Genomic DNA, 23,388 nt, shown 5'->3' with positions numbered 1-23,388 from the left:
AAACAAAATTGGCGTACTTTTTTTCCCTCAAATAGAGCTTTATTTTGGTGTTATTTGATCATCTCTGCGGTTTTTATTTTTTGCGCTATAAACAAAAATAGAGCGACAATTTTGAAAAAAAAACAATATTTTTTACTTTTTGCTATAATAAATATCCCCCAAAAATATCTAAAAATATTTTTTTTCCCTCAGTTTAGACCGATACGTATTCTTCTACCTATTTTTGGTAAAAAAAAATTGCAATAAGCGTTTATCGGTTGGTTTGCGCAAAATTTATAGCGTTTACAAAATAGGGGATAGTTTTATTGCATTTTTATAATTTTTTTTTTACTACTAATGGCGGCGATCAGCGATTTTTTTCGTGACTGCGACATTATGGTGGACACTTCGGACAATTTTGAGACATTTTTGGGACCATTGTAATTTTCACAGCAAAAAATGCATTTAAAATACATTGTTTATTGTGAAAATGACAGTTGCAGTTTGGGAGTTAACCACAGGGGGCGCTGTTGGGGTTATGTGTGACCTGAAGTGTGTTTACAACTGTAGGGGGGTGTGGCTGTATGTGTGACGTCATCGATTGTGTCCCCCTATAAAAGGGATGACACGATCGATGACGGAGCCACAGTGAAAAACGGGGAAGCCGTGTTTACACACGGCTCTCCCCGTTCTTCAGCTCCGGGGACCGATTGCGGGACTCCATCGGCGATCGGGTCCGCGAGTCCCGCGGTCACGAAGCTTTGGACCGGGTCGCGAGAGCGTGCGACAGGAGCGCGCGACCGTGACCATACGGCTGGGCTTAAAGGACAACGTACCTATACGTTGATGTGCCCAGCCATGCCATTCTGCTGACGTATATCAGTGTGAAGGGGTCCTTAAGTGGTTAAATGTAACCATATTGCTACACTTAGAGGCACCTCTCTTCTCTTTTATACTCTGTAGCTCCTGCTGGATTTCGCTTCTAATCCCCTTATGGAGGCTTCCATTTGTGGATGGACATTTTTATGGTTACACAACCTATCACATTGCTATAATCTTTTTATATGGATCATAAACTGAAGGACTTATAAATAAATGGTTGTGGAATGAAGTTTCCATTATTTCTTATGGGAAAATTTGCTTTGATATACAAGTGCTTTGGATTACAAGCATGCTTCCGGAACGAATTATGCTCGCAATCCAAGGGTCTACTGTATATATCTATCTATTTATATATATATATATATATATATATATATATATATATATATATATATATACGTATAAGTAAATTAACCATTGATATACCGAGCAAAACCAGGTTCGGCACTCTCACGGCCCAAAAAAATCGAAAGCTCCAAAGCAATTTAAAGTATACCTTCTTCAAAACAGGGAATAATTGATATATTGTACAAGGCTAAAATTGGGCAAATGTTTTGCCAATATTAGAATAAATCTGCACTCTCCCACTGAAGAACAGATGTTGGGCAAATCATGTTTAATGAAATTTTCACACAGTTCGATGCAATTTTCCAATAGCGAATGTTGGGCAAATCGCTGTTACAAACTTGGAAAAATCTTGGCCAAAAAAGTGTGAAGCTTAGGCAAAAAATGTGTGAATCTTGGCTAAATATAATAAATATATCCCTATTTTTTCATCTTAAATTTGCTTGCACATGTTTACAGTACATAGAAATCTATAAATCTAAAATCACCATTGTTTTACAGCAGGTTCCTGTGTGACTCCTCCAAAACTATGCATATCTATAGAAAAATAGGAAGGACTCTAGTGCCTCCTGGTGGCCAATTCTCTAAACGACTAGTCAATATACAGAATAGCAGAAGTTATTGACAACATACTTTAAACAGCAGCACGGCATAATCATACATCAGCACTGGTTCTTCGTTCTCAAGAGCTCCCCGTTCATACCATTCTATGGCCGCTCTGGTGTCCTGGGTCACACCCTGCTGACCCCAAAAAAGCATTTGGGCGATTCTGTGCTGCAAGACCAGTCAAAGAACGAAAAAATTATAAAAGACAAAAAAAGAAATAAGTATATAAGACAAAGTTGCTGGATACAGCATAGACACAACATAAAAACGTATGATGAAAAAAACTCAAGTGCCGGTGACTTGTCCTTAAAGTTCCCCTAACGTGAAAGATCCTTCAAGGACTGCGCAGGCGCAAACTTGCAGACGGAAATCTCCGAACCTCACCCGGCATCCAGGCTCATTCTTTTACATCCCCGTGGATTGCAGGATGTTAAAAAAAGAGCCAGAAGGCCGAGCGAGCGGAGCGAGCCGTCCGAGTGAAGAGAGGACTTGAGGCCGACTGGCCACTATCCTCAAAATCCACGTCGCCCTGGATGCCCGGTCGAGCTTCGGAGATTTCCGTCGGCAAGTTTGCGGCTGCGCAGTCCTTAAAGGAACTTTCTCGTTAGCCGGAACCATATCGGCAGATCAGATTGCGCCTGCGCAGGAACTTTCACGTTAGCCGGAACCATATCGGCAGATCACCGGTTCACACTGCTGCACTGTGAATTTGTTCAGTTTTTTTCAGTCCACTCTGAGGTGCGAATTTACCGCGATTTTAATGCAAATTTTAGGAGTGGGACTGTGATTAATGTTCTAGCCAATGGAATCATAATGTAAAAAAAAAAAAAAAGGTGGTAACTTTCTGTTTTTTGTGGAGAATAGTGTATTGGAATTCGCACATATGTGAACCATCAAATACGATTCCAGAAGGATTTACATTCATGTCTATGGAGACTAAATTTGCAATGCAACGCTCTAAACTCGCACAAACTCTTGGTATCAAAGGAATGATGTTAGTAATCTGGAATTCATTCAGCACGGAATTATTATTTCAGTGTACATAACCTATTTATTTATTTTACAATGGTTTTGTTGATAAGAATCTACAGGATAAAAAGTACACTTTATGTCATGGCAGTTATGACGCCTTGGCTGTTTAAGTCACAAAATGATGATAAACTTACTTCTGGTATGTGAACAACAACAAACAGGTCTTGGTGCTAAGGTTTTGAATTTATTTTATTTTAAATCAAATGTACTAGGTTTTTAGCTGATATTTTACACCTGTTTTGCTGTCAGGCTGCACCAGTAATGCAGGATTCTGACGTATTCACTTGTGTGTGTAAATATTGTCTTAAACAATTGAGCTCTGTAAACAATAGGCTTTTTTTCAACAGCAGGTAATGAGAAACTAAAAGAAAACTAAGGGCCAGATCCACATACATGTAGAACGGCGCAGCGTATCAGAGATACACTACGCCGCCGTACCTTACCTGGCGCATTTTCGAATCCTCAGCGATTTTGCGCCATAAGTTACGGCGGCGTAGTGTATTTCTGGCGGCGGATTTGAAATTGGGCGGGTTGGGGGCGGGTTTCATTTAAATGAAGCGTGTCCCCGCGCCGAATGAACTGCACATACGTCGTCCCGAAAGTTCCCGCCGTGCATTGGGCTAAATTACGTCGCTAGGACGTCATTTTTTTAACTTAGACGTGAGTTACGTCCATCCCTATTCACAGACGACTTACGGAAAAAAAAAAAATTCAAATTTCGACGCGGGAACGACGGCCATACTTAACATGGCAAGTCTATGTATACACCGAAAAATACCAGCTTTAAGTATACGCCGGAAAAAGCCGACTACAGACGACGTTAGAAAATGTGACGGCCGCGCGTACGTTCGTGGATCGTCGTAAATCGCTAATTTGCATACCCAACACGGAAAACGCCACCCAGCGGACGCCAAAGTATTGCATCTTAGATCCGAAGGCGTACGAAGATGTACACCTGTCGGATCTAACCCAGAAGCCGTCGTATCTTGGTTTGAGGATTCAAACTAAAGATACGACGCGGAAAATTTGAAAGTACACCGGCGTATCAGTAGATACGTCGTTGTACTTCGTCTGTGGATGTGGCCCCAGGTGATTGTTATTTTCAGCATCCCCTGGATTTAATCACTGAAACCAATAGTCAATATAGCTTAGTAAACTGAGTTTTAAAAGTGTTACAATAAATAAAATTGTAGCATTTTGCATATAATGTTCATGGTACCTGGGCATATGGATCTCCTCTCTCTGCGTTCTGTTTAAGCCACAGAAACAGGTCATCATTCTCCCTGGTTTGCTCCTTTAAAATATCGTCATCCATTAACCGTACGGTTTCTGCAAATGCCTTAAAGGTAAAATAAAATAGTCAGCTTTGAGGGAGAAATTATAAAAAAAAATATTTTATGATTGCATACCTAGATAACTATAGCATACGTGTACATAAGACTTAATGGCGTCAAATATTCAGAATGTTGACACAGGGAAACATAATAAAGTACAGGAGCCTGGCTGCAGAAAAAAACACAAGTCACAGCAATCATGACATCCGAGGTATAACAGCACCACACCCTATCTGGCTCCCATGCATGGAAGTGTTTGCTGTCCCAACCCATACTTTCAACACACCGAGCTCCTGCACACAAAGGCACCTAAACGAGTTCTGTTGATGTAAAGTCTCATCTCCTTCTTACAAAGAGCTTACCCTTTGTCACTATTGAGTATCTATTGTTGAAAAAAGCTGCACCACCACTAAATACATCTCTAGAAAGCAGTGGCGGCCCAGTGGCGACAAAGGGCACAGTGGCATCAATTAAAGGGCACAGTGACATGCACAGTAATGGGCACAGTGGCGCAATTGGCACAGTGGCGCAATTGGCACAGTGGCGACAATTGAGGGGCACAGTGGCTGCGTTTGATGACATGGCACAGTGGTGACAATTGATGGCACAGTGACTGCGTTTGATGGCATGGCACAGTGGTGTGAATTGATGGCATAGTGACTGCATTTGATGGCATGGCACAGTGGTGACAATTGATGACACAGTGGCTGCGTTTGATGGCATGGAACAGTGGTGACAATTGATGACACAGTGGCTGCGTTTGATGGCATGGCACTGTGGTGACAATTAATGGCACAGTGGCTGCATTTGATGGGCACAGTGAGGCTGCAATTTTTTTTTTTTTTTTGCGCCCCCCCCAAAAATTTTGAGCACCAGCCGCCACTGCTAGAAAGTATATGAACAGTCCTGCTGTGCCTTTGTAGCTCACACATGTTTTGAGGATGTGTGAGCTACAAAGGTACAGGAAATTTGGTCAAAACTCTTGGCAAGATGAATGCAGTATGTTCTCGAAAAATACTGGAGGAACATTTGCATTCATCAGCGGGGAAGCTGCACATGGGACGTACTTGGATATTCCAACATAACAATGATCCAAAACACAAGGCCAAGCCGACATGTCATTGGCTACAGCAGAATAAATTGAAGGTTCTGGAGGGGCCATCTCAATCTCAAGGCCAAATTCTGAGTTTTTCCCACTCACTCTAGTCTAAACCATTAACCACTTAGGCCCCGGACCATTATGCAGCTAAAGGACCAGGCCCCTTTTTGCCATTCGGCACTGTGTCGCTTTAACTGACAATTGCGCGGTTGTGCGACGTGGCTCCCAAACAAAATTGACATCCTTTTTTCCCACAAATAGAGATTTATTTTGGTAGTATTTGATCACCTCTGCGGTTTTAATTTTTTGCGCTATAAATAAAAATAGAGCGCCAATTTTGAAAAAAATTCTATGGGCCAGATTCACAGAAAACTCCAGCGGCGTAACGAATCGTGTTTACGTTACACCGCCGCAAGTTTTCAGCGCAAGTGCCTGATTCACCAAGCACTTGCGTGTAAACTTACGGCGGTGTATCGTACAGACGTCCGGCGCAAGCCCGCCTAATTCAAATGGGGCGTGTACCATTTAAATTAGGCGCGCTCCTGCGCCGGACGTACTGCGCATGCTCCGTTTTGAAATTCCCGCCGTGCTTTGCGCAAAGTGACGTAATTTTTTTGAACTGCGACGTGCGTTACGGCGTTTCGTATTCCCGGACGTCTTACGCAAAAAAAAAAAAATGAAATTCGACCCGGGAACGACGGCCATACTTTAACATGGTTCATCTAAAGTTAAGCCATGTTAAAGAAGGCTTAACTTTGCGACGGGAAAAAATTACTAGCGACGACGTAACAAACGCGAAAACCGTCGTGGATCGCCGTAAAAGCTCATTTGCATACCCGACGCTGGAAAAAGACGTGAACTCCACCCAGCGGCGGCCAAAGTATTGCATCCTAAGATCCGACGGTGTAAGTCAATTACACCTGTCGGATCTTAGGGCTATCTATGCGGAACTGATTCTATGAATCAGTCGCATAGATACTCCCAGAGATACGACGGCGTATCAGGAGATACGCCGTCGTATCTCTTCTGTGAATCTGGCCCTATATTTTTAACTTTTTACTATAATAAATATCCCACAAATTTATATAAAAAAAAAATATATATTTTTCCTCAGTTTAGGCCAATACATATTCTTCTACATATTTTTGGTAAAAAACAAAAACGCAATAAGCGTTTATTGATTGTTTGCGCAAAAGTTATAGCGTCTACAAAATAGGGGATATTTTTTTGGCATTTTTATTAATATTTTTTTTTTACTAGTAATGGTGGTGATCAGCGATTTTTATCGTGACTGCGACATTATGGTGGAAACATCGGACACTTTTGACACTATTTTGAGACCATTGTCATTTTTACAGCAAACAGTGCTATAAAAATGCACTGATTACTGTGAAAATTACACTGGCAGGGAAGGGGTTAACCTGTAGGGGGCGCTAAAGGGGTTAAGTGTTCCCTAATGTGTGTTTCTTACTGTGTGGGGGCATGGCTGGGCGTGTGACGTCACTGATCGTCGTTCCCTATGACAGGGAACAGACGATCAGTGACAGGCTCACTAGGAAGCACGTGGAGAGGTTTGTTTACACTTACCTCTCCCCGTTCTTCAGCTCTGTGACCTGATCGCGGGACTCCGGCGGCGATCGGGTCCGCAGGTCCCGCGGACGCGGTCACGGAGTACAGGACCCCTTTATGACTACAGTGTGCCCATCTTCTGAAGGCTCCTTCCAGCAGGATAATGCACCATGTCACAAAGCTCAAATTATCTCACCACTGGTTTCTTGAACATGACAATGAGGTCACTGTACTCCAATAGTCACAGTCCCCATATCTCATCCAATAGAGCCCCATTGGTATGTGGTGGAATGCAAGATTTGCATCATGGATGTGCAGCCGACAAATCTGCAGCAACTGCGTGATGCTATTATGTCACCATGGACCAAAATCGGAGGAATTTTTCCAATACCTTGTTGAATCTATGCAACGAAGAACTAAGGCAGTTCATAAGGTTAAAAGGGGTCCAACCCGGTACTAGCAAGGTGTACCTAATAAAGTGTCTGGTGAGTGTACAAGAGCCCTAAGGCCCCGTACACACGACCGGATCTGTCCGCTGAAACTGGTCCGACGGACCAGTTTCAGCAGACATGTTCGGTCGCGTGTAGGCCCGACCGGACAGTTTCCAGCGGACAAAAATTTCTTAGCATGCTAAGAAATCTGTCCGCTGGAAACCTGTTCGTCGGACGTGTTCGGTCGTCTGAACAGACTCACCGGACACGTCCGATTGGCCGCCATCCCTCGCATGCGTCGTACTGATTCGACGCATGCGTGGAAGCTTTGAAGTTCCAGGGCCGCCCACGTCGCCGCGTCATCGTCGCGGCGACGTCCCCGCGTATTGTTTACGCGCGGATTTCTGTCTGATGGTGTGTACAACCATCAGACAGAAATCTCCGGGCGGACATGTCCGCTGAAAACGTTCCATCGGACCGTTTTCAGCGGACTGTCCGTCCGTGTGTACGAGGCCTAATAGGTACATTCCATTGATCGTTTCACCAAATTTGCAATTCCAGCTGTACAACAGTTGCCTTCCTCAAATATATCTTTATGATGTAGGAGCACTGAACCTTATACAGATGCAATTTAATGGGATGGGTGGTTTGTGGTCCTAGGGGCTGCTCACCAGCAACTGTGGGGTCTTGCTGGACCCCCAGAAGAGTGGCGCTCCCATCCTTTCAAGATAGCAGGTAAGGCCCCAAAAAAAGTAATCTATTCTGATAATCCGTTTAAAAAGTGTAAAATTCTGCAGAGGAAACAAGAGACCCATAGGTATTCTGGTTTACTAGAGATGTTATTGTTGGATTTGATACTATGACATTTCATACCTGTTCTGTGTGCCTGGCTAATCGGTCCTTTGGAGTTTTCTTTGCAACATTCATGTAGTATGCAAGTGCTAGATCTAGATCCAAACTGTGAGTGTCTATCCCTTGAAGATGCTTATATCCAAGCTTCATCAGAGCAAGTCGATCATCTCCTTGTGCCCCAATTAGGCTATATAACAGAGCCTGTGCAAAGAAAGAAATGTAATGTATCTATTTAATATCCTTTAAAGTGGACCCATCAGTAACTTTACAAATCTGCATGAATACATTCCTGATATGTAACAAAATACAATGGGTCATTATCAAGTGTACCTTTTGCCTCGTACACACGATCGGGTTTCCCGACTTTTTACCGCCGGGAAAGCCGAGAACCTGCTCGGTCAGTCTTTTCCCCATACACACGAGAGGTTTTCCCGACAGGAAAACTGCGACGGAGCTTTGGTCGGGAATCCCCGGCCGTGTGTATGCTTCATCACAGTTTTTCCCATAGGAAAACTGCCAAAAAACACCGGGCAAAAGTCCGCCGGGAAAAAAGAGAGCTGGTTCTCTTTTTCTGTCCGGCGTTTTTTGGGCAGTTTTCGAAAAAACTGCAAGGAGCTTACACACGACCGGGATTCCCGTCAAAAGCTCTCCTCGCAGGTTTTCCCGTCGGGAAAACCGGACGTGTGTACGAGGCTTTTGACTTTGGAAACATTTCCTTAGACCCCTTTCACACTGAGGCGCGTTTCATGCAAAAAAAAAACGCACGAAAACCTATTTCCATTAAAATCAATGCTTTCACACTGGGGCGATCCGCTGGCAGGGCGGTGAAAAAACACACTCTCCGATTAAATTAATGAAAAGCTCTTTAACCACTTAAGACCCGGACCTTTAGGCAGCTAAAGGACCCGGCCAGTTTTTGCGATTCGGCACTGCGTCGCTTTAACTGACAATTGCGCGGTCGTGCGACGTGGCTCCCAAACAAAATTGGCGTCCTTTTTTTCCCACAAATAGAAATTTATTTTGGTGGTATTTGATCACCTCTGTGGTTTTTATTTTTTGCGCTATAAACAAAAATAGAGCATCAATTTTGAAAAAAAATCTATATTTTTAACTTTTTGCTATAATAAATATCCCCCAAAAATATATAAAAAAAAATGTTTTCCTCAGTTTAGACCGATACGTATTCTTCTACCTATTTTTGGTAAAAAAAACGCAATAAGCATTTATCGGTTGGTTTGCGCAAAATTTATAGCGTTTACAAAATAGGCGATAGTTTATTTGCATTTTTATTATTATTTTTTTTTTTTTTACTACTAATGGCGGCGATCAGCATTTTTTTTCGTGACTGCGACATTATGGCGGACACTTCGGACAATTTTGACAAATTTTTGGGACCATTGTCATTTTCACAGCAAAAAATGCATTTAAAATGCATTGTTTACTGTGAAAATTACAATTGAAGTTTGGGAGTTAACCACAAGGGGGCGGCGCTGAAGGGGTTATGTATGACCTCATCTGTGTTTCTAACTGTAGAGGGGTGTGGCTGTAGGTGTGACATCATTGATTGTGGTTCCCTAAATAAGGGAACACACGATCGATGACGGCACCACAGTGAAGAACAGCTCTCCCAAATTATTCAGCTCCGGGGACCGATCGCGGTACTCCAGCGGCGATCGGGTCTGCGGGTCCCGCGGTCACGGTCACGGAGCTTTGGACCACGGCTGGGCACTTAAAGAGGACGTACCTGTACGTACATGTGCCCAGCCGTGCCATTCTGCCGACGTATATGTGCAGGAGGCGGTCCTTAAGTGGTTAAAAGCACTCAGTATTTTACTGGCAGTTTAGAAGCGCCTCAGTGTGAAAGGGGACTAATGCTGCGTACACACAATCGGAATTTCCGACAACAAATGTTCGATGTGAGCTTTTGGTCAGATATTCCAACTGTGTGTAGGCTCCATCAGACATTTGCTGTCGGAATTTCCGACCACAAATGTTTGAGAGCTGGTTCTCAATTTTTCCGACAACAAAAGTTCTTGTCGGAAATTCCGATGGTCTGTATGCAATTCCGACGCATGCGTTCTTGACGTTTGGAATTTCAGACAACATTTGTGTGACCGTGTGTATGCATTACAAGTTTGAGCAAACATTCCGTCGGAAAAAAATCCACGGTTTTGTTGTCGGAAATTTCGATCGTGTGTACGCGGCATTAGTCTCCTCTCCAGCAGTGATCAATTTTTTAAAACTTTAATAACACCAAACGTTTCTGCTGGATCAAAAGGGGACTGATTTATTAAAACTGGAGAAAAAAAATTAGAACATTATGTTCTATAAATGAAAGATGAAACTTGTCTGGTCTGTAAAAATTCCAAATTTGTGCCATTTTTTTTTCCTGTTTAATGAATAAGCCCCATGATTAGTGACAGAAGGAGATGGCTGATCTGTGTTTGAAAAATTATTTTGTGTCATCTTTGAATATGGATCTTAATCTGGGATGATGACCCTGGGAAAAATGAACAAAGATAGCGTTTGGTCCTCAGGGGGGGAAGGAATATGAAGCCACTGTCAGGGAGAGTACGAGGACAACGGTCTGATGGACCGTTTTCATCAGTCCAAACCGATCGTGTGTGGGCCCCATAGGTTATTTAACCATAGGTTAAAAAAAAGCCAACTTGCTTTAAATTTAACCGATGGATTCCTAACCGATGGGGAAAAAACGATCGTTAGTAGGCACAACCATCGGTTAAAAATCCACACATGCTCAGAATCAAGTCGACACATGCTTGGAAGCATTGAACTTCGTTTTTTTCAGCACGTCGTTGTGTTTTACGTCACCGCGTTCTGACACGATCGTTTTTTTAACCAATGGTGTGTATGCATGACGGACCATCAGTCAGCTTCATCGGTTAACCTATGACAACATTCCTTCAGACCGTTGTCATCGGATGGACTGATCGTGTGTACGAGGCTTTAGAGGTAATAAACACATTATATAGCATGTATGGATTTAACAAAATATACTATTTTAACCAAAAAAGTATTCTGTAGTCATATTGGCATAGCGGTTTTGATCTTTAATTCCTTGTCCCAAGTTACCCAAAAGTGCTACGTTTTGGAAAAACACTAGGGCTGTGCAAAATAACTTTTAATTAATCGATTAATCTTAAATTTTTTTGATCGATCAAAATCTTTTTGATCGATTACAATTCTTTTGATTGGTACTCACCTCTCCGCCAGCTTCTGGGCCTTAACCTCCCTGGCGGTATGATTCTGTCTGGAATTACGTACCAAAAGCGGTACAATTATTTTGCAAGGAAATTGGCGTTTTATACTGTAGGCCTGTAATTTTTAGGAATAACTCACTTAAATCTGACCAAACAAGAGTCTAGTAGGCATCCCGGGTATGATTTTTTTTTAAAACAAAATTATAAATTATAATATAATAAATAATTATAAATAATTATAACAAATAATAATATAATTATAATAAAAATTATTCAATAATGTAATCAACTCAAAATCACTGAAATTTGCTCAGTTGCAGAATTGTCGCTGTCATTATTTTTTTTTTTTTATGATGGATTTCCCCACAAATCGCTATCGCACATTTCTGCAAGTGATTATAATTTATTATCGCTGTTTTCTAGCTGATCTAAAACCATTTTTGACATAAAGGGACACTTTTGGACAATCTACAGTTTTTAGGCAGAAAGAACATTTTTTATTATATAAAAGTACATGCAGGGCACTGGGCAGACCACTAGGGACAAGGGGGGTGTGTATTTTTTACATACAGTACTGTAATCTATAAGATTACAGTATACTGTATGTAAAGTGTTTGTTTACTTTTTTGAATTTGGCACCGATCTCCGCTCCCGTGCGTCGTAACGTCGCAGGGAACGGAGATCGGCGACACACGGGGAGACTGTGAATCGAGCGGGGAGGACCCGCTCGCTCACACAGTGGGGTGGCATCGCTGGATCCAGGGACAAGGTAAGTAACTTGCCTGTGGATCCAGCGAGAAGGTAAGCCGCGCCGCTGCACACTCTGCACGTCCACCCCGAGCGTGACTCGGGGATACCGATCCTATCATTGAAAACCAACCCCGAGTCACACTCGGGTTTACCGCCAAGGGGGTTAAGGGAGTTCCGTCGGAGATCCGGTGACATCACAGACACCGGCGGGGCTTGCCGTGTCCATCTGAAGGGCTCCTTTGCTGTGCCTTCATATCTGCATGCCAGCGGGACCTTACTATCTGCCACACGCAAGGGCTGTTACACTTCCCTCTATTAACCTGGGATTCCACAACCATCCACTGGGAGTTGTGATAGTTCCCTTCGCGGGACATCTACATGCCGACGGATTGATGTTAACCTCTCCTCATCTGGATTCAGCAGTGGTATCGTTGTACACATTTTTATACCAGTATCATACTTGGCTACATGTTTTTATGACTGCTTTTGCTACCGTTTGGTATTACTCGCACCATTTTTACAGTTTATGTAGCTACATCGATTTTATCTTTAGTGCAATATTTATTTGGTTACCTACTTGAAGACTATAAAAGTTTTAATGCTATTTCCATCGAGCGCTGCCTTTGTGTGTTTTTTGTATCCTGCTATCCATTTTCCAGTGGTTGATAGCTGCACTGGGAATCAGTCTGCAAGGAGATCAGCTAAAAGTAGTTGGATCTGTATGTGCGTTATAATTAATCAAAATTAGTCGATTAATCGATTTTAAAAAAAAAACGATTAATCGAACAGAAAAATTTTGATCAGTAACAGCCCTAAAAAACACCAAAGAGTACACCCAATAGTTAACTTTCTGGAGAGCCTTGGGGATCTCTGAGGGGATGTTTGTTAAATCAGAAGTGTAATACAATTCCATTACTTGGCATAAACTAGCCAACTTCCATTCCTCCCTTCCACCCATGCATAACCTCTTAAAACATTCTCTAAAGCTGTTCTTTACTCTCTGGCATCTCTTCCATGTGTTGAGACCTGTTATCTGGTGCTGCAGTTGCCCCCACACCGACTGGTCCCCTTTTTGTGAAGTGATCACACCATACCATATTCTAGATTTCATTGCTGGATGGCCAATAAGAGATGTCCATATCACTTAGGCCATAGGCGTGCACAGCCTATTGCATTAGGGTGTGCACCCCAAAGCCCAAGCACACTACCGATCACTCACGATGTTCATTCAGAAAGGGAAGGGGCCAACAAATCACATATTTAGTGGCCCCTTCCCCACTCCTAAAACATCCCAGCAGCAACAGCCAATAGGAGAGGAGGGAAGATGGCAGCACAGCGGGGGGAAAGATGGGAGCCAGCCAGGGCAGTAGGGGGGATCTGTGCTGCACATGGTGATTAGGGTGTGCCTGGGCACACCTGGCACACCCTGTGCGCACGCCTATGACTTAGGCAGTGATGTGGACACCAGAAGACGTACCCTCCTCCTCTGCAGTATGGAAGATAAAAGACCAAAGACTTGTTTAGTGACAATGGATTTAAGTAATTAAGAGGAGCTTTTAGCTTAGGACTAATGTAGTGGCTAAATGGATAAGGGGGAAAGGGGCCCGGAGAAAAGCTTTAAGAAATATATCAAGTATTTTTACTACTGCTAGATCAATACAGTTGGCAATAGAATTATTTGTGCAAACCTGGGCTGGGTCAGAAGGCACACCTAGGCCAATTTCATAGGCAATGGCCAACAGGTAAGATGCTTTGTGATATCCACAGCAGCTAGAATCCATTAAATCGGGGATAGATGAATTTAGATGCTGGAAACCATCAGACAAGTTCTTTATAACACCTTCAAATATCTTCTTTCCAAATGCAGGTACAGGATCTTTCCAAAAATCTTAAAAGAAAAATATAGAACATAGTTCATACGATAAATAATGATGTGGAATCTTTAATAAACCCGCTTTTTAAAGGTGGAAATAAACTTAATTTGGGTATCTCTACACCCAAAACCTTTACTCCAATGTTACATTCCTATTTATTACCAAGGTGCAGCATCTCAGTTATGCATGCCTATCTATAGTCTAATGCCCCGTACACACGATCGGATTTTCTGTCGGAAAAACCTTGGATGGTTTTTCCGACGGAATCCCGCTCAAGCTTGGCTTGCATACACACGGTCACACAAAAGTTCTCTGAACTTTCGACCGTCAAGAATGCAGTGATGTACAACACTACGACGAGCCTAGAAAATGGAAGTTCAATGCTTCCGAGCATGCATCGAATTGTTTCCGAACATGCGTCGTAATTTTGCACGTCGGAATTGCTACAGACGATCGGAATTTCCGTTCGGAATTTTTTCCGTCTGAAAAATTGAGAATCAATCTTTTGTTGGCAGAAATTCCGACAGCAAAAGTCCCGATGAAGCATACACATGGTCGGAATTTCCATTCAAAAGCTCACATCGGACTGTTCGGAAAATCTGATCGTGTGTACGCGGCATTAAATTATGATTAGGGTATGTCTCAAAAATTCTGCCTACACCTGGCCAAAAAACAAAAACACATCTCTCACACATGCAAAATTTACAATAACTCCTGCATTGTAGTGTATTTACCTCTATACAAGACCATTCTGGCTCGTTCTTTGTACACTTCTGCAATTTACCTTAAGTCACAATTCTACATTGTCCATTTAAGAAGCAAGCGAACATTTGCCATATTGATTATATATAGCTGAAAGTCCTTCAGGCATAATAAAACAATGGTGACAAAGGAAAGCTTCATCTTCTTTGGCATTGTCAAGTGACACAAGCTTTGACTACAGGGTGGATTATCACAATGACATTTTTAAGACAATGACAAGGAAGTAATCGAGTAATGAAAATACTTACAGCTCACAAGTGAATAAACATGGTTTCTGCACCTAGCACAGATATTGTACATTAAACCTTCACTTTACTATAATTCCAGCCATGCATGAAAAGTCTGGGTGTAACTATAATGCCCCGTACACACCATCACTTTATGTGATGAAAAAAAACGACGTTTTTAAAAACGTCACTTTAATATGTGGGGGAGAATGTAGTTTTATGTCTTGTAAAAAACGACCAAAAAAAATTGAAGCATGCTTCAATTTTATGTGTCGTTTTTCAAAACGTCGTTTTTTACTTCACAGAAATTGACCGTGTGTAGCAAAAAACGTTGTTTAAAAAGACGTTTTTACACCCGCGCATGCCCAGAAGCTAGTTATGAAGCAAGCTTCAATGGAAAAACGTGGTGAACGTAACCTCGCTTTGCTAGAACATTGTGAGAAAAACGATGGTGTGTAGGCAACTTCGTCTTTGAAAATTGAAGTTTCAAAAACGTTGTTTTTTACTTCACAGAAAATGTCGTTTTTTTTCATCACATAAAGTGATGGTGTGTATGCGGCATAAGTATAGTAGAGCCCGTAACTGAAGTGGGGCCCAAAGGAACGGGGGACCCCGCACTGTCTGGTTACATACTGACTTATATATGTAGAATACAAAGTTAGCATCAAATTTAATGAATATAGTTTGGGAAAGGAGGATCACTATATTTAGGTACATGCCCATGTAATTATTCCTTGCTTGACCACAGATAAGCCCTTTCATTAGCAGGTAAATTACTGTATTTATTGGCGTATAACACTCACTTTTTTACCCTGAAAACAGAGAGTAAACTGTGCCTGCGTGTTATATGCAGGGGGCTGTGGAAAGTTTTTTTCCTAAAACTTCCCTCTTAAAGTTAGGGTTCGTGTTATACGCCTGTGCGTGTTATACGCCGATAAATACGGTACTTTTGAGAAGGAAATTGTAAAGGCAGGGGCCCCTTAATGATCAGTGCTTAAACCCATCAAACAGTTTAAGCACTGATGCAAAGCTCAATGAATGGGATGCTTTTCATGGATAAGTAATGGAACTCTGGGCCAGATTCACAGCGGAGATACGATGGGAGTATATCAGATACTCCGTCGTATCTCTCAGAGTATCTATGTGACTGATTCATAGAATCAGTTACGCATAGATAGCCCTAAGATCCGACAGGTGTAATTGTTTTACACCGTCGGATCTTAGGATGCAGTACCGCGGCCGCCGCTGGGGAGTTTGCGTCGTATTCCAGCGTCGGGTATGCAAATTAGCAGTTACGGCGATCCACGATGGATTTTCGCGTTCGGTACGTCGTCACTAGTATAGTTTCCCGTCGCAATTTTAGGCGTCGTTTGACCTGCCCTAACTTTAGACAGCACACGTATGTGCTGTTTAAAGTATGGCCGTCGTTCCCGCGTCGAAATTTAAAAAAAAAATTTTGTCCTGCGTAAAATGTCCGGGAATACGAAAGTACGCTACGCACGTCGTCGCCGTTCGAAAAAATTACGTCACTTCGCGCAAAGCACGGCGGGAATTTCGAAACGGAGCATGCGCAGTAGGTCCGGCGCGGGAGCGCGCCTAATTTAAATGGCACACGCCCATTTGAATTACGCGGGCTTACGCCGGAGGCCGCCAGCGTAGGTTTTCATTGCAAGTGCTTTGTGAATTAGGCACTTGCGATGAAAACTTGCAGCGGTGTAACGTATCTACGATACGTTACGCCGCCGCTAGTCTACGTGAATCTGGCCCTCTGTTCTGAAATGTCCTGAAAAAAAATTCTAACTACCTGGTGTACCTGTTTTAGATTCATTGTTGGGAATTAACACTTTTTGATAGCTATGAAGTATCTGTACTGGAGCCTGCAGCCTGGAGTCAGCCCGCACTGCTCATCACAAGCAGTTTAAAACATATGTGCATGACAGCCTTTTCAAAAGGTTGTGCAAAAGGTAGTTTACTGCCTATTGAGAAAATTACTCGTAGAACTAATTTCCCCTCTTAGAATGCATTAATTTTGTAATATAAGCTGTTCTTTTTTACAATAATAGTTTTTATTAAGGAAAAGGCAGTTTACAAAGTTCAAAAAGTATGTGGGTACAGTAATTCAACAAATTGAGTAGAGTTATTTTTATGTACTTCGAAGAAAAAAAAAGAAGAACAACAAAACACAAATAACGGTAACTGGTTTCAGGTGAAACCTAGGCTCTAGATCAGGGGTCTCCAAACTTTCAAAGCAAAGGGCCAGTTTACTGTCCTTCAGATTTTAATGGGGGCCGGACTGTGCCCAGTGAGAAGAAAAAATGACCCGGCATTAGTCGCCCATCATTGATTTTAATGAGAGAAATAGTGACCCATTCTTGATATCAATGAGGGGGGCAAGTTTACTGTTCTCCAGACTTCTGGGGGGGGGGGGGGGGCGGGATTGTGGCGTGAGGGTATAAAATGTCCCAGGAACTGACAGATGGCACTGGCAGGTGGCACTGATTGGCAGTGGCACTGGTAGGCACTGGCGGGTGGCAATAGCTGGCAGTGGCGGGTGACACTGGCAGTGGTTGGCACTGGCGGGAGACACTGGCTGGCAGTGGTTGGCACTGGCAGGTGAAACTGGCAGGTGGCATTGACAGATGGCACTGTTTGGCGGTGGCACTGGCAGGTTTCACACTAACCCGAGTATAACTGTAACTGTGTGAAACAAACAGAGAGGAGAGAGAGAGCAGCTGTTAGCTCGATGTCGGGGATTGGCGGGACTCAGCAGCTAAATTACACCAGCCAATGATTGGGTTGCTTTAGAAAGGGGCTACATACATGTAGCGGCCCACCCAGATACCATCCCATTGGCTGGTGTGATATAGCTGCTGGGTCCTGCCCACCCTGGCCGGGTCCTGCCCACCCCCGACATCGAGCTGACAGCTCCTCTCTCTCTCCTTTCTGTTAATTGTCAGTTTCACAGTCAGCGCGGTGCTTGATGCTGCCAGAGCCGCTGAGTGTGGAGAAGGGAAGAGGAACGGAGGTCAGTGTAAAATATCGGCCTAATTTTGATAATAATCGTCCGATGCCGATTTATCAAAAATGGCCAAATATCGGCCAATATATCGGTCTACCTCTACTTTACATCAATGCCATCTATGAGCAGATGACATGCACCCACCATCCAACAAATCAATCACTCCTAGGCCTTCTGTTTCATTAGTTTACTATAGCTGAATACGAGGGCGATAGACTCAATGCGTGAACAGCAGCTCTAGCACAGGTCCTCTCCGCTATCCCACCATACGAGATCTGGCAAGTCCCATGAGCTCACAATGAAAGGGCTCTACACATTTCCCTCCATTGCTCTCATTGGGACCAGCCTGCTTAGGACAACATCATATGAAGTGTTAATCCCTATGGGGCAGATCCACAGAGCAAGTACGCCGGCGTACCTTACCTGGCGGATCTTCGAATCCTCAAAGAATTTGCGCCCTAGGTTACGGCGGCGTAGTGTATTTCTGGCGGCGGAATTCAAATCGGCGGGTAGGGGGCGTGATTCATTTAAATTATTTTAGATCCACGAACGTACGCATGGCCGTCGCATTTTCTAACATCATCTGTAGTCGGCTTTTTCCGGTGTAAAGTTAAAGCTGGTATTTTGCGGCGTATAGATAGACTTGCCATGTTAAGTTTGGCTGTTGTTCCCGCGTCGAAATTTGTATTTTTTTTGCGTAAGTCGTCCGTGAATAGGGATGGACGTAACTCACGTCTAAGTTAAAAAAATTATGTCCTAGCGACGTCATTTAGCGCAATGCACGGCGGGAAATTTCGGAACGACGCATGCACAGTTCATTCGGCGCGGGGACGCGCTTCATTTAAATGAATCACGCCCCCTACCCGCCGATTTGAATTCCGCCGCCAGAAATACACTACGCCGCGGTAATTTAAGGCGCAAATTCTTTGAGGATTCGAAGATCCGCCAGGTAAGGTACAGCGGCGTAGCGTATCTCTGATACGCCTTGCCCATCTAATTATCTGTGGATCTGACCCCATGTCTCTACACCAATACAACCCTCATTACATCACAACTTACCCAATGATGTCTTCTCTGCAGAGTTTAGAAGATAAAATAAATGACTATGTTTCCTTTCATCCTCGCGTGTCCAAGGCAGCAGCTTACAGGTGGGTCTGTCTCTATATTTTAGGTGGAGGTCCAGGTAACTATTCTTAGCTTGACCTGCAGATAAGTGACTTTTTTAGTAATTCTATTTATTACGACATACACATCTGCTAACCGATAAACATGTGATTTTATATACAATCCTAAATGCTTGGAGTCAGATCTTACTCCTAGTCTCCTTGATGTGCTCCTCTTTTTGCGTATCGACATACAGACGTACTATGTCCTTCAGGCTAAAACATCGGCTGTAATAATCCTGGATTTGGCGATAAACTTCGTTATCTTCTGGAAGAGGGTTTGATATCTAGATCAGCAGAAACAGATGACATGTTTTGTTCTCATTTACTTACTCACAAACCATCATTCACAAATCAATTTAAAGTAACGTCATTCTATATCAAATATCATTTACACCCAAAGTGGAAAAAAACTGTTGCTGTAACTGCTTATAAAGTATTCGCTGGATTTTGGCTTCAATTTGTTAGTGTATCTAAATCTGCTAGTCCATATAACACTACCTCCTCCTAGACTGACAATGCTGATGTCCCTGTGCTCATTCATCCAGAGTGCGGGCATTCTAATGCAGGAGGTTACTGGGCAGATCACCAGGTTTAAATAGATTTAAGAATGCCTAAAAAAGGAAAACAAATGCAGCCACCACACCGTAAACACAGTTTACGATGTTTCAGTTATGTGAATGTACAGAGTCAGTGATCACTGACTCTGTACATTCGGAACAGTAAGGAGCCGGATTTACCGGCTCCTACCTCCGCTCTCCATCCATACAGATCAAGGGGGACACAGAGCAGCATGGAGTGGGACACAGAGCAGCACGGAGGGGGACACGGAGCAGCACGGAGGGGGACACAGAGCAGCACAGAGGGGGACACAGAGCAGCACGGAGGGGGACACAGAGCAGCACAGAGGGGGACACAGAGCAGCACAGAGGGGGACACGGAGCAGCACGGAGGGGGACACAGAGCAGCACGGAGGGGGACACAGAGCAGCACAGAGGGGGACACAGAGCAGCACGGAGGGGGACACAGAGCAGCACGGAGGGGGACACAGAGCAGCACGGAGGGGGACACAGAGCAGCACAGAGGGGGACACAGAGCAGCACAGAGGGGGACACAGAGCAGCACGGAGGGGGACACAGAGCAGCACGGAGGGGGACACAGAGCAGCACAGAGGGGGACACAGAGCAGCACGGAGGGGGACACAGAGCAGCACGGAGGGGGACACAGAGCAGCACGGAGGGGGACACAGAGCAGCACGGAGGGGGACACAGAGCAGCACAGAGGGGGACACAGAGCAGCACGGAGGGGGACACAGAGCAGCACGGAGGGGGACACAGAGCAGCACAGAGGGGGACACAGAGCAGCACGGAGGGGGACACAGAGCAGCACAGAGGGGGACACAGAGCAGCACAGAGGGGGACACGGAGCAGCACGGAGGGGGACACAGAGCAGCACGGAGGGGGACACAGAGCAGCACAGAGGGGGACACAGAGCAGCACGGAGGGGGACACAGAGCAGCACGGAGGGGGACACAGAGCAGCACGGAGGGGGACACAGAGCAGCACAGAGGGGGACACAGAGCAGCACAGAGGGGGACACAGAGCAGCACGGAGGGGGACACAGAGCAGCACGGAGGGGGACACAGAGCAGCACAGAGGGGGACACAGAGCAGCACGGAGGGGGACACAGAGCAGCACGGAGGGGGACACAGAGCAGCACGGAGGGGGACACAGAGCAGCACGGAGGGGGACACAGAGCAGCACGGAGGGGGACACAGAGCAGCACAGAGGGGGACACAGAGCAGCACGGAGGGGGACACAGAGCAGCACGGAGGGGGACACAGAGCAGCACAGAGGGGGACTGGAGGAGGATATGGGGACAGTCAGCGGTGATCAGTCATCTGCAATCCCAGTGTGAAAGCCCGGGTGCTTTCACACTGAGGCACTGCGCTGGCAGGGTGTAAAAGAAAGTCCTGCAAGCAGCTTCTTTGCCGCGCTTTAGGAGCGGTGAATACACCGCTCCTAAAGTGCCCCTTCTCATTAAAATCAATGAAAAGCACCTGCAAAGCACCTTGGCAGCGGCACTTTGTGGGTGCTTTTAACCCTTTATTCGGCCGCTAGCGGGAGTTAAAAGCGCCCTGGTAGCGCTCAGAAAACGCTGGTAAAGCACCACTAGTTTTAGCGGCGCTTTACCAGTGTTTTTCAGGCGCTGGCAGTGTGAAAGGGCTCTGAATCTTTCAAAAAGTGTTTCCCAGTGCTAAACCTTTCATCCAAATTCTAAGAGCCCTTTCACACTGCCAGCGCTTGTGGCACTTTACCAGCGTTTTTTAGGTCGAATAAAGGGTTAAAATCGCCCACAAATCGCCGCTGCTGAGTCACATTGCAGGCGCTTCCCATTAATTTAAATGGGAAGGGGGAAGGAGCGCTCCTAAAGCACCTCAAAGAAGCTGCTTGCAGGACTTTTTTGGATGTCCTGCCAGCGCAGCGCCCCAGTGTGAAAGCACACTGGGATTGCAGCTGAGGCTTTTTTTCCAGGAGCTATGGGGACATAGTGTGAAAGGTGTCTTAATTCCAAAAAAAAAAAAATATCTCATAGGTTGTAGACGCTTAAACATTTGCGCAAACCAATCAATATTCACTTATTGGAATTTTTTTAACAAAAATATGTGAGATATGTGAGAAAATACCACCAAAAAAAAAAGCTCTATTTGTGGGGAAAAAAAGACATACATTTTATTTGGGTACAACATCACACGACCGCACAATTGTCAGTTAAAGTAACGCAGTGCCGTATCGCAAAAAATGGCCTGGTCATGAAGGGGGGTAAATCTTCCAGAGGTCAAGTGGTTAACTAAAGTAATTATAACGGCTGCTAATATGGTAGCAAAAATAGAGGAGAAAGAACATCAGTCACAATGACCAAAATGATCTATATTTTTCCAATTTTCTGTGTAGCCAGGGGTGCTGGTTCTTGTTGCATTTTGTGTAATCGCTGTTTTTTTTTTTAAATGCACATTTGAGGTGAAGTCAAGGAAAGTCAGAAGCCAGGAACACAGTGAAACGAAGTAAGCCTCGTACACACGATCAGATTTTCTGCGGACAAAGCATAGGACTTTTGTCCGAAGGGCGTTGGCGGTGAACTTGTATTGCATACAAACGGCAAAGAATTGTCGGCCAACAAACACAAAACGACGTGTTTTTTCATCTCTTTAGCGCCACCCTTTGGGCAACTTCTACTAATGTTGTGTTACGGTGAGCATTGCTTCTGAGCATGCGTGTTTGTACAACGCACGTACGATCGGATAATCTGACAACACACGTACGATCGGATAATCTGACAACACGCGTACGATCGGATAATCCTACAACGCACGTACGATCGCATAATCTGACAATGCGCATACGATCGGATAATCTGACAACACGCGTACGATCGCATAATCTGACAACACACGTACGATCGCATAATCTGACAACACGCGTACGATCGCATTATCTGACAACACACGTACGATCGCATAATCTGACAATGCGCATACGATCGGATAATCTGACAACACGCGTACGATCGGATAATCTGACAACACGCGTACGATCGCATAATCTGACAACACGCGTACGATCGCATAATCTGACAACACGCGTACGATCGCATAATCTGACAACACGCGTACGATCGCATAATCTGACAACACGCGTACGATCGCATAATCTGACAACACGCGTACGATCGCATAATCTGACAACAGGCGTACGATCGCATAATCTGACAACGCGCGTACGATCGCATAATCTGACAACACGTGTACGATCGCATAATCTGACAACACGTGTACGATCGGATAATCTGACAACACGCGTACGATCGCATAATCTGACAACGCGCGTATGATCGGATAATCTGACAACGCGCGTACGATCGGATAATCTGACAACGCGCGTACGATCGCATAATTTGACAACACGCGTACGATCGCATAATCTGACAACACGCGTACGATCGCATAATCTGACAACACGCGTACGATCGCATAATCTGAAAACGCGCGTACGATCGCATAATCTGACAACGCACGTACGATCGGATAATCTGACAACACGCGTACGATCGCATTATTTGACAACGCGCGTACGATCGCATAATCTGACAACACGCGTACGATCGCATAATCTGACAACGCGCGTACGATCGGATAATCTGACAACACACGTACGATCGCATAATTTGACAACACGCGTACGAT

The 23,388-nt window shown here is 44.3% G+C and overlaps 1 protein-coding gene across 1 annotated transcript in view; it reads right to left on the bottom strand.

Annotated features, from left to right (window-relative positions):
- SEL1L3 (SEL1L family member 3) overlaps positions 1 to 23,388 on the bottom strand; it is a gene marked incomplete at its 5' end in the record, with an annotated part of 86,876 nt that overhangs the window by 33,756 nt on the left and 29,732 nt on the right. The window contains 6 exon segments of the mRNA XM_040335164.1: positions 1,840 to 1,980; positions 4,064 to 4,183; positions 8,151 to 8,330; positions 13,789 to 13,988; positions 19,042 to 19,185; positions 19,297 to 19,432. Coding sequence (XP_040191098.1) covers positions 1,840 to 1,980; positions 4,064 to 4,183; positions 8,151 to 8,330; positions 13,789 to 13,988; positions 19,042 to 19,185; positions 19,297 to 19,432 — 921 coding nt within the window.

This window comes from Rana temporaria, chromosome 1, assembly GCF_905171775.1.
Source record: "Rana temporaria chromosome 1, aRanTem1.1, whole genome shotgun sequence".
In the NCBI taxonomy this organism is placed as follows: Eukaryota; Metazoa; Chordata; class Amphibia; order Anura; family Ranidae; genus Rana; species Rana temporaria.
The sequence above is the reverse complement of the archived record's forward strand: the minus strand, read 5'-3'. Positions and strand labels throughout refer to the sequence as shown.